The sequence below is a fragment of the Neomonachus schauinslandi genome, chromosome 3 (genome assembly GCF_002201575.2).
Source record: "Neomonachus schauinslandi chromosome 3, ASM220157v2, whole genome shotgun sequence".
In the NCBI taxonomy this organism is placed as follows: domain Eukaryota; kingdom Metazoa; phylum Chordata; class Mammalia; order Carnivora; family Phocidae; genus Neomonachus; species Neomonachus schauinslandi.
In genome coordinates, this window is record NC_058405.1 from 12,653,292 (window position 1) to 12,665,297 (window position 12,006).

Below are 12,006 nucleotides of genomic sequence, written 5' to 3' on the forward strand. Positions count from 1 at the left end.
ATCTTCCCATTAAAAACGGATTTCTAGTATCCACATCCTTGCCCAGTGCACACATCTCCACTCCTACCCTGACCCCAAGCACACTGAGGAAAAGGGGGAGAAACGGAGAATCTGAGCACTTCTGAGGTGCTTGGAGTTTCACGGGGAGTGAGACATCACCTGAGGTGACCCAGGTTTTCTATAAGCTTGAATTTGAGAAATACGGCTGGCTCTCGTGAATAACGCTTTAGTAAGTGGGAACTTAGTCTCTCTGGTAGTGGTTGTGTGTTCCTGTCTGCCCTCGTTTGGGCTACGCCCGGTCTCCTTGGGAAGTTGCTCCCTGTAACTGGGTTTGCCATCCGCGAGGGGAAGGCAGTTGCCAACGTCAGAGTATGCTGTGCGGCTGTGGCCATGTGGAGCCCAGGACCTGGGTGAGGTCCTCACCGCAATCCCAGGGAAAGACACTGGGGAAGCCCGCATTTCCAAGTGGGGGAAGCTGATGAGTAAGAGCACTCGGGTACTCTTTCAGCATCAAAGAAAAGGGTATTTCTTAGCTTCTTTCTAGTTTCCTCTAGATGTATCCCAATTAACATCGATCTATTTTGGGGGGTGGAGCCAAGTAGTAATGTAGAAAGTTAACAGAGTAACACAGGACATGTTTTCTCTCTTGTTAGCATTTGTAATAAAATTTTTTTAAAAACCAGGAGGTATAGTTTAGCTGTCTTGAATGATCTCTGAAATTCTCTGACACATTTTCTGTGTCAGTGCCTCTTTCTGGGGAAAGGTTTTTTGCTTTTGTTGGGTGGTTACCTGTAATGTGTTACGGACTGCATTAGATACCAAATGCCACGTCCACACGGTACGTGGGTTCCCACCCATGGGTGCTGGATGACTACTGTTTGAATCATGGCTTTTGTTAGGGAAACAGACTTTGAAGCAGAACTTGATCTTTACGTCTTAGCGTGGGTGTTTGACTTTTTGAGGCCAAAGTGTTTCCTTTGGGGGTAGAATCAGGTGGAATGCAGGGAACTTCATCTCTTGTTTGGCGGTTTGTTTTTCAGAGACCCACCGCTAAGGAGTTACTGAAGCACAAGTTTATAATACGCAATGCAAAGAAAACATCCTACTTGACTGAGCTCATCGACAGGTACAAGAGATGGAAGGCCGAGCAGAGCCACGAAGACTCCGGCTCTGAAGACTCAGACACGTAAGTCCGCTCTGCCTGGGCTTGCAGGACGCGTGTGACCTGGGCCTGCAGGACGCGTGTGACCTGGGCCGGGCCCCCGCGGGCGGGCGGCCTGGGATCCCTGTGCATGGGTCACGTTCGCGTTTGTTCTCTCTTATTTGGGGTGCGGTTTTTTGTTGTTACTTCTGGATTTCTTTGTTAGTTTGTTTTTAGATAATCCAGGTTGATGGTGATTTTTATGTCAGTATGGGACAATTTGGGGGCCTTTTTAGCCTCTTTTTGTTGCTAGTGGAGTCTCCAAGAAAAATCTTTGTGGTGGAACGGTCCATAAAGAACTAGACCTGGTCTCCTTTTCCTTTTCTTTCTCTTGCCCTTAAAATATCAGATGTAACGGCTTTAAATGTATTTTTTTTTAACTCCACAAATGCGTGTTTTTGCGATTCTGTGTTGTGCTGTGGTTGATGCTGAGGTTGTAACAGAACAGTAACAGAAGTTACTTGCTAAAAACTGGTATCAAGTTAAGCATCTTGGAATTCAGTCAGCCAAAGAGATGGATGAGGTCTCGGAGCCGCTTTGGTGTGTGGGGGTGGGGAAAGCGGGGCCACCTGCTCTGACGTGGAGGATGGTGTCACGAATAGAAGTGTTCCGATCTGTGTAGCACCTCTTCTGTTCTCCTTCACACTCAGCTAGAAGTCCAAGTCAACCACCAGCCTAGGTCTACACGCCAGGCTGGTTGAATCAGAATTTCTGGGGCTGAGACCCAAGTGTTTCGGGGTCCCCAGGAACCAAGAGTGAGATCATGACATGGAGAGATGAGGGTGGTAGCAGTGGGGACGAAAGATGCACAGGCAGCCTGGAGAGGCAGCTGGTCAGGGCGGGGAGGAGGCTGGGGCTTGGGAGGCTGAGTTTGGGGTGGGACATGTTTGAGTTGCGGACAAGACATCCGGGACGGTGTGTCCAGTGTAGAGTGGCACCGAGGTTTGCAGTTCAGGCGAGGCACGTGGGCAGCTGTTGGGGATTTCGGGTTGTCGTGCTGTAAACGGTCATTGGAGCCATGAGAATGAACACGGTCACCCAGAGCATCTCTGCAGAGTGCGAAGGACCGATGCCAGGAAATGCCAGCATCGGGGATGGACCTGTGGACGGCCCAAGTCAGGGCCGATCTGGGTGCAGGGACTGGAGGGGGGAGGAGCAAGAACATCGAGCTCAGGGCTTAAGTGGGTGAAGGACTGCGCAGGAACCCCGTCCGGTGGCGTGCAGGGGGTCGGCGGCCTTGGTCGTCGCAGTTGCAGGGCCAGGGTTGGCTTCGGGGTGAGGGGAAGGTAGGCGGAGGCAGTGAGTGTGGTGGACACACCGAGAAACGAGACTGGGGCGATGGCTGTAGCTGGAGGGGCCATCGTGTTGTGGGAGCAAAAGGGACGCATGTCGGAGTGTTGAGGGGAAGGAGCCCAAGGGGAGGAGAGATGACATCTGAGAGCAAGGCCGTCAGTCGAGTGGAGGACGGTCGTGGGTTCTGGACGGTGGGGTGGGGCCGCTGGATGCTGGCGCCGGGGGACGTTAGGGAGCCTCACAGTGAGGGTGCCGGGGGCAGGGTCCCTCTGAACACCCGAGAGGGACTGGAGGGGGTGATGGGTGGGCAACGGGGTGGGAGGTAGGTGTGGGGTGTAGGGGTGGCCGGGCAGGCCTGCGGAGTGCGGGTCTCCTCGGGCACAGGGCTGTGCGATCGCTCATGGAGTTCGCCTGATTTCTCTCCAAAGGGAAACTGATACGGACAGCCAGGCCTCTGGAGGCAGCGACTCTGGGGACTGGATCTTCACTATCCGAGAGAAAGATCCAAAGAGTCTTGAGAATGGAGCTCTTCAGCCTTCAGACTTAGAAAGAAATAAGGTAACGCAGGCTCGTTCCTGTCATCCGTTGGTCCCCAGTCACTTGTGTGCGGAGCCTGCTGTTAGGGGGTGGGGCTCCCTTGGGCAGCCTGTTGTGGGATTTCGCTGTCCGGGACAGATGAGACGATCGGTCGTCTGACGATCCAGAGTTGGATCCGCGAATCTGGCCTTGGGTCTGTACCGCAGGGCTGCTTCCTGCTCTGCAGAGCCTGCCCCGCCCCCCCCCCTCCCGTGGCATTGGCCTTTCCTGATGTTTGCACGTGGAGCGGGGGAGACCTCACCCATGAAGTGACATTCAGTCTCTCTGGACAGAACTCTGTCTTCTATATTGGGGTTACTCATAAAAGATACCAGAATTTTGGGATTAAGTTTTTGTTTAAGGATCTTAAAAGCAAATGTAGTACCTTTGGTACTTACATGGAACTTTATTTTGATTAATTGGTTTTATGCCTATTTAAGTTTATGAAAAAGAGTCGCTTTAAAGCACCGTGGTATAGTTTCTCTCAGGCAGCATGGACCAGTGGCTGTCCCCTGGTGATCCTGTAAGTCTTGCTTTGATAGGCAGATGGGAGTCATTACAGAGATTGCAGAAGTAGAAAGTAGGCCCCTGTCCTATCATAGTCTCTTGCAACGGCCAGCTTCGAGCTGATTCCATTTCCAGAGTTTCGGTAGTCAAGTCCTGCTACACAGACTGCACAGGGGTGCAATTCGGCATCACCTGCACCCACACAAGGGCCACTCCCGGGACCTCTTGGGCCTTGGCGCCTGGAGTCCAGACACTGGTTCGCCCAGCTGCATGAGTGTGGCACATCACTGCGAAGGAAACGTTGCAGGCTAGTGAAGGACCGTGAGACAGTCCCATTTAGTGATCACAGCAAATGGGCGGGCACCTGGCCAGCTCAGTCAGTGGGGCATCGACTCTTGATCTCGGGGTTGTGAGTTCAAGTCCCATGCTGGGTGTAGAGAGTACTTAGAAAAATAAAATCTTAAAAAAAAGAAAAGATACCACAGCAAATAGAGAGCATTTCAGACTTTACGTTAGCTAGCATGGTGCATGTCTGAAGTTGCCTGAATTGTTGCAATGTGAATATTAAATACTTAACTTCTGATTTCCTTTTTTTTCTTCCTTAAGATGAAAGACATCCCAAAGAGGCCTTTCTCTCAGTGTTTATCTACAATTATTTCTCCTCTGTTTGCAGAGGTAAGATACCCAGTTGACTGTGGGGGGGGCGGGGCATGATAGGGACATAGTGGGCGGCAGGGTCCTCTTTCTGTGACATGTGGCAGTCGAATTGGGGAGGTTAGAACACGCCGGCTCGGGTAGTTGGAGAGCCGGCGTCATGGTCCCGCGAGGCCAGCTGGGAGCGGGCACTGCCTTCCTGGTGCCCCTCGTGCTCCCCCGGGCACCGTCTGCTGCCCAGCCCCTCCTGGGAAAGGGCTTTGTGTCGCCTCTTTGAGTGTACGGGCCCCGCCCAAGTCCGCCTGTCATCAGGGTGATTTTGAGCTTCCGTTGTACTGCTTTCTACAAAATCCGTTTGGGTGCAGCGTGATTGCTTTGTCTCAGACAAATTTATGCCAGTGTAAAAAGTAGAACTTTATTTTAAAAGAGAAGTCGGATTCTCTGGAGACCTTCTTTGCCCCGTTGTGCCCCCAAAGTTCACCGTAATCCCAGAGAAGTCCCCTTACCAGAGGGCCACCTGGTTCGCAGGTGAGCAGCCTAGGTCACTTGTCATCCGTGTCACCCACGTGCTGGTCCGCCGCTCCTCCTCGGGGGAGCCCGCCCTGCCTCCTGGAGGTACCGCTAGGCCTGCTGCATCGTGCGATGTTGGCGAGAATAAATTGTATGAGAATGAAGATTATTCTTCGGTTTGTAGGTGATTTAAAGAGCAGTTGGAGATACCCCCCCCCCTTTTTTTTGAGCCCGCCCCCAGTCTGCCTTCACGGTAATTGAGAATGAGCCACACTAGTCCCTTCTGTTTGTGTGGTGACTCGGAGCTCTCCAGGGGAGGGGCTGTCTCAGGGGATCCTCCTGTCTGAGGTCGGTGGCCCCAGGTGGGAGGTGCCACACAGGCCCCTGCCCCTGGCTCCATGGGGCCCGAACCTCGGTCTGCCCTTCGGCAGCACCCCGGGCTGTCCGGGCCGGCTTCATCTGGCTCTCGGTCCTCCCCCTGCCCTCATGAGCTAGCCTGAGGGCCCTGCCTTCCCAGCTGGCAGCCGGGGCCACGCTGGAGCCCGGGGTGTGGAGTTGAAGCCGCCGAGCACGTGGCTTTCTGATGGAAACGGAATGGCGGGTGGAGGGTCCTCTGTGTGGCTCCCTGCTGTTTCCGGGGACCTGCTGTCTTCCTCTCCTGTCCATAAGACACCGTCCTGCTTTTTATTACGTTGTTTGGGAGAGTGGTCCTTCGGGATTTTGGGATGCTCCCTTGCTTTCCTGTGATCCTGCCACGGGCGCTCCACGAGGATCAGTCGGGCCATTAGGGGAAAATGACATAGATATTTCTTACTTTTCTGAAGCTGTGTGTTTTTTACTGGGCATATGAAGAAGCTGTGCCGAAATCGTTACTTGGAATTAGTGAATTAATTCTCAGCGTGATACTGTTCTGAACTCCCGGGCGGCTTTGCTTACATGTTTTTATCGGTAGTGCTCCATAGCCGCGTGTTTGACGTGTCCGGTGTACATCATTTTATGTAATTCTGATAAAACTCACTAATAAAGGATCTTTGTCCCCGTGTCTGCACGTGAGGCTGTTCCTGACACCGGAGCGTGCGTGCGGGTGGCTCCCTCCCTCTCGGCTGATAGAGCCCCTCCAGCAGCGCTTTGGGCAGGGGAGCCTGGGGGGCTTGCAGGGCAGGGCGGGCGGGGGAGGGCCGCCGTTGTAGGAAACGGGGGAGGCAGAGGTTAGGCACTCAGGACTTGTGAACACTGCTCTAGTTGGTTAGGTGATCGGGAGTCCTAGGTGGGCGCGGGCGGCCCCGTGCTGGTCCACCGCGGCAGAGTCCGTGACAGGGAGGGGCGCAAGGTATGGTCGCCGGCGTGCACCGCCCTCCTGGTCCTCTGTGTCCCTCTTGCGGGGGGAAGGGGGCAGCACGGTCAGGATGGGGCCGATGCTGGCGGGGATGTGTTCACAGCTGGAAAAGCCAGAGCCAAATGTGAACCATTTCCTAAAGGCGCCGTGGAGGAGGGGCTCCTGCTCTGGGAGCCTCAGTCGCGCCCGGTGACTGAACAGCTGTCCTTGTCCCGCATCCCTCCCAGAGGGGGACTCAGAGCCATCCGCCTTACTGAGGTCGTGCCGGGGACACCGCTGTGATTCCTGGTGGGCGGGGGAGGCGCTCAGTTGCGGGCAGTGGAATATTTTGACAGCCCTCTGGACCCAGAAGGCCGTTTGCCGGGATCGTAAGGACCCGCACCCGTCAGGCGCGGAGCTGTAGGCGGCCCACGGGGCAGCTCCGTGGCAAAGCGGAGCCGAGCGGTTGGGAAGTGGTGCTTCTGGTGTAGATGAAGGTTGAAGCGGAAGAAGAAGGGACAGATGTCACCACCAGATCTTGGAAAGGTGCACAGAAGGCCAGCCGCCGCTGTTCTTTCCTGGTGAAGGTAGTGACTTAGGCCTAACGAATGCCCTTTCCACACACAGTGTCCCCGCCAGGACTCACATGCCCGGGGCGGCAGTGGGGGTCACACATCGCGTCCCTCCTTAAAAGAGGTGCCCCCCGATTCCTGTGTCCGTGTGGGTCATGCTGTTCTGCACGTTTGTGTGTTTGCAGCTGAAGGAGAAGAGCCAGGCGTGCGGAGGTAACATGGGCTCCATAGAGGAGCTGCGAGGGGCCATCTACCTGGCGGAAGAGGCCTGCCCGGGGATCTCGGACACCATGGTGGCCCAGCTCATCCAGCGGCTGCAGAGGTAAGTGCCCTGTTTGCCCCCTGCCTTTCCCAGGCCTTCCTCGGTCGCTTTGGCGCTTTGCTCCTGGGCTCTGGCTGTTTGCTTCCTGGGGGGCACACGGTTGAAGCAGAATCAAGTCAGAGAAGACTTCAGTTCTGAGTTCTAAAGATCACCGCGAGGGAATGCTAGGGGTCCGGAAACCGTGGGGCAGGACCACAGACTTGGTGCGCTTGGAGCTCTTGTCGTGTGGTGAACACCGGGACCTCAAGACCCCTGTCTGCTCCTGGTGATGCCGCCTGACTCCACCGAGAGGGGAGCTCCCCCACCCACTCTCAGGCTTGTTCTGGGAGTCCCCCTGGGGAGGTCACTCCGACTGCCAGGACTGAAGGGCAGTCCTCTGGGGGTGTTACAGAGAGGAGGTGTGCTGTGACCCGAGCTCTGCTCCACACCCCCGAACCTTCATCGCTCCCCAAGAAGCCAGCCGTGTCATTGCTTTGAAATTCACCCTCCAGGTGAATTGTCCAGTCTGTTCCAAAGAGCGGCTGAGCCTTGATGAGAGTGAGGAGCATTTCAGGTCTTTCCAGAGACGCTGGCCTGACAACATGGAGAGACGCTAGGGGGCGTGTTGGGTGCTTTTGCACCTTGGAAGTGATGATCGAAGGGGCTGCCCTCTGGCCTGTGAAGCGTCCTGATGAAGTGGGACATGGGGGTAAAACCTCGCTGTGGCGCTGAGGGCCCCCCCCCCCCCAGGCTCGGGGGCAAACGCCGTCCCGGCTCGCCCTCCCGCCCTCAGTGCCGGCCACACGGTAGAGCCCATTGACTTGGCTGCCTTCACTTCGGTGCAAGCGAAGGGACCCGCTCTACTCGTTGGCTTTACCCCCCTCCCAACTGTCGCTACTCACGAATGACAGGCATAAAGGAAAACAGAAGTCAAGTCCCCGGGATGCTCACCCCCACACAGCCGTGCTGGAGTTTGTGTGTGTCCATCGGGGTGACGTCCCTCACGCAGCACCGCTGAGTGTCCCTGTTCATCCTGGGACGTGATCCTTGTTACCACGGAGGCTTTCCCCCCCAGTACCGATGAGTAACTTAATGGTCCGTTGGCCTCCTTTCTCAAAGCAGCGCACAGTCCAGTTGCGATATGCAGAGCGCCCCAGGAACTGGTGGTGCCGTGATGGTCTCGCTGTGTGCTTGGTTTTCTGCTTGCCGTAGCGCCACTTAGGACTGATGCCCACCCTGTCCCGAGTTGGCCCAGCTGCTCAGAGTGATGGGCGTCCCTGACTCGATCGCCCCGCAGCTCCGGGGCATGGAGGGCAAGGGCGCAGCCGGGGGTTAGGTGTCCCCTCTCCCCCCGCCCCGTGGCGCCCGACACAGCTGGTCCGGCAGCCAGTGTGGGTCACACCGCACGGTTTGGAGCTTTCTAGTTTCCTCCTGAGAAAGTAGTAAAAAAGGAGCAAGTGAAATTAGTCTCCATAATACGCTGCGGAACACACTGCGTCCCAGGTCTTTGCTCGTGTCAGCAGCGTAAACCGCTGTCAGTGGGGTATTTCCCGTACGTTTCAGCAGCACGTCCTTGCGATCCGGTGTGTGTTTCACGCTCAGCACGTCTCCGTGTGAACCCGCCGCATCTCTGGACCTCGGCAGATACACCCCCCGCTGCCCACGTCATGTTGGAAGTCGTACTTTCCAGTGATGCGCTAGGACGTGCCGAGTCCACATTCTTCTCGTCTCCAGACCATTTTGTCTTCTCTTTGCTCTGTGCTGTGTAGACCTGCTCCGGGGGGTCCTCCACTGGTCCCTGCAGGCCTTAGCTGGTGCCGTGCGTCCACTCCTGTGAGGCTCCCAGGCCCTTCCTGTGTGTGCCCCACCCAGGTGCCACCAAACCACGGTGGCCACTGCCACTGCTTTGTGCCCAGTTTGCTCCCAAAGGCATTACTTCAGTGGATCAGTCACTTCAGAAAAAAATAAGAACCGACTTGTGTCTAAAGCGTTTCAAAGACGTGTGTATCTTAATTTGAACGAACGGGGGGGTCCTTTGTGCGGCATCAACAACTCCCGTGGCTTAGGCATTTCTCTTTCTTGGAAAACGAATCTTAGGATCTGTGGCTACAGCCTGCTTTTCCAGAGGCTCTTACGTAATCATTTGTTCTCTGGGAGAGCGCCCAGTGTTTGAAACGCCTCAGAAGAGCTGCTGTAGCTTGGAAGGTTTGCGATTGCTCCCATTCAACGTGTCCTCAGCCCTCTCCCGTGAGTTGGGCTCCGTTTTGAGGTGGCTGAGGGGATGTTGGCCATCGGGGACCCCCTGCCCTGTTTTGTTTTCCAAAGCAAGATGATCGAAACTGGAAGAGCGAGCCCGTGACCCACCCAGTGTGGCCCGGTCACGATTTCCGGCAGTGCTGGGTCGCTTCTGCCATTGTAGGTAGATCACAGAGGTCCTGACCTGAGCCAAAATCAAGCCAGCTGTGCCAGCCAGCCCCCCACCCTCCTATAATTACAATTTTTAGTGTGTTTCTCGTTCAGTTTGCTTAATTTATTCAACCCTTTCTTTGCTCTTGGACATCAGAGTTGTTCCCTAATCTTTACAATGACAGAAAACCCCGAGAGACCTCTTCGTGCAGCATACGTTGCTCCTTCTCTGGACCACGTTTCTGAGACAACTCTCGGGAGGGGATCACTTGCACAAGCAGCCGTATTTTTGTGGCCAGTGGGGGTTTCCTGGGCTGAAAGTCCAGTCAGCCGTGTGTGCGCCCCTGGGATCTCACGGCGTCATTGGGTGTTGCTGATTTTGTGGTTTTTACAAGTGGACTGTAAGCAGAGCTGTACCATTTATTGTTCAGGCACATCTTTTTTTTCTCCTGAGAGACTGAACAAGCTCTCGCTCGTTACGTATTTCCAGTTCTTCCACTGAGTTTAACTTGTCTGTGAAAAGTGGTGTCAAAATCATGATTTTCTTAGTTTTTATGAATTCTTTGTATACTAATTAACCCATTGGTATTTGCGCCACCTAACTGTGTTATGACTGGGGATTGTCTAGTAAACTAGGATTTCGGCGCTGGTTTGACTTTTTGTATGGGGCTTGTTCCAGAAATGACGTGCATTCACTTCTGTTTCTCTTGTTTTTTTCTTTCCCTAGATACTCTCTAAGTGGTGGAGGAACTTCAACCCACTGAAATTCCTTTGGCATTTGGGGTTTTGTTTTTTTTTTTCTTCATCCTCCTCCTCCTCCGAAAACGTCCACGAGAGCCTTTGCTAACCCCGCTGCTGCGGTGTGCCATCCAGGGGCCCCCCCGCCCCCCCGGCCGCGGGTGCCCACCGGCCCCGGGGCGTGTGGCCCTCCCTCGCCGGCCTCCGCCCGACGGACACGCTCAGTGGGGTGGGGAGGGTCGGCTCCTGCAAGCGATCATTTTATTTTCTTGTTCTTGTTTTTTAATTTTAGCCATTGTGCACATATCAAGGAAAGTGTCTTTAAAAACAAAAACAAACCCTGAAATGTATATTTGGGATCATGACAAGGCAACTGAAGAAATGAAATCTCAGGTACCCTGCTTTAAGTGGGTGACTCCCCCCCCGCGGGAGACGGAGAATCGCTCTGGTGGGTCAGTGTACAGATTTGTATATAGTGTCATTTTTACGGAAACCCTTTTGGCGTGCATAAGGAATCACTGTGTACAAATTGGCCACGTGCTTCTGTAGATAATGTCAGTGGAGTAAATATTTGACAGGCCATAACTTGAGTCTATTGCCTTGCCTTTATTACATGTAAATTTTGAATTCTGTGATCAGTGATTTGGGTTTTATTTTGTATTTGCAGGGTTTGCCGTTAATACTCCTTCATGCCCCTCTTATGGAACACTCCTCTTTGTACCTCCGCAAATGCCCGTCCCCCTCTTGTTTGCCCGGCGGCCCTTTGGGTACACGCACAGGTTGATTTCCTTTCATTTGATGGTACTATTTCTTAGTGTTTTGAATTGGAACATATCTTGCCTCATGAAGCTTTAAATTATTATTTTAAGTTTCTCCCCGATGAAGTGCTCTCGTCTTAACGTTTGTTTGGAATTGTATCACTGCTGGCCCCACGCCCGCCTCCCGTCCTTCCCAGTAGGACTTCTGTCGCGCTCGTAGTGAAACCCACGTGTCATCTTGCCCACCTAAAAATGTCTGAATGCTTACACGAATAAATTTTATAACACACTTACTTTGCATACTTTTCCTTGAAACATGACTCTTCAGGGGGCAGTGTACATGGTGTGTGTGTGTGTGTGTGTGTGTGTGTGTGTGTGAGAGAGAGAGAGAGAGAGAGAGAGAAGGTGAGACATTCGGCACTTCCAGAAAGAAGTGCCCACGTTCAGAATGCTGAGTGTCCGGGTCAACTCCCTGTGCAACTTTCAAAATGGAAAATGTGGCTGGATACTGCTGATTTGTGAAGTTGTGCTCTCTTCCCAGGGACCTTGACTAAGGGTGGCTATGTTAAAGAAGCCCGGGGCTGCTCTCTGTCAGCCGGGGTCTGTGTGTCTCCTGGCCTGTGGCAGGGCCTTGCTGGCCCGGGGGAGGCAGGAGGAATCCTTTCTCTGGGGTCAGAGCGAAGAGTTCCTGCGGCAGTCCCTGACTAAGTACATGGGGCGTCATGTTCTGTTTGTTGATCCGGATCATTGTCCTCGCTTGTTGGTGTAGCAGTTCCTGGAGGGGAAGACAAAGGATTTTTGGAAGCAAGGAAGTTACTGGGTAAACTTTGGGATGGAAGGTTCGATCGGTATCTGCCGCCCCAGTGGCCTGGGTTACAGGGAGAGGACAGAGGCCCAGAGCCAGAGAGATTCAAGTGTGTGTGTCTTGTTTAGATTTGTTAATGGAGCGTCGTCTTTTTTTTTTTTAAAGCCTAAAATTAAGTCATGATTTTTTTTTTATTAGAAGCTGATTGGTTAATTTCTGTAAGGGATACGTTTTGATTAGGGGAAATAGAACCAAATTGCTGATTCTTATGTTGTGTGTTCTTTGGCAGCAGGGATGTTAACTTGGATGATAAAACTTGAGGATGTTTCATTCAGTGTTTCTACCAAGTATTTTGTATGAGGGAGTGGTT

At 53.7% G+C, this 12,006-nt stretch overlaps 1 protein-coding gene across 1 annotated transcript in view; it reads left to right on the top strand.

Annotated features, from left to right (window-relative positions):
- Positions 1-11,118, top strand: part of STK24 (serine/threonine kinase 24) — a 111,237-nt gene extending 100,119 nt beyond the window's left edge. The window contains 5 exon segments of the mRNA XM_044913530.1: positions 1,041-1,186; positions 2,923-3,052; positions 4,184-4,252; positions 6,814-6,950; positions 10,063-11,118. Of these exon segments, the coding sequence (XP_044769465.1) occupies positions 1,041-1,186; positions 2,923-3,052; positions 4,184-4,252; positions 6,814-6,950; positions 10,063-10,099 (519 nt within the window). The 3' untranslated portion in view covers positions 10,100-11,118.
- Positions 11,119-12,006: the final 888 nt, after the last annotated feature.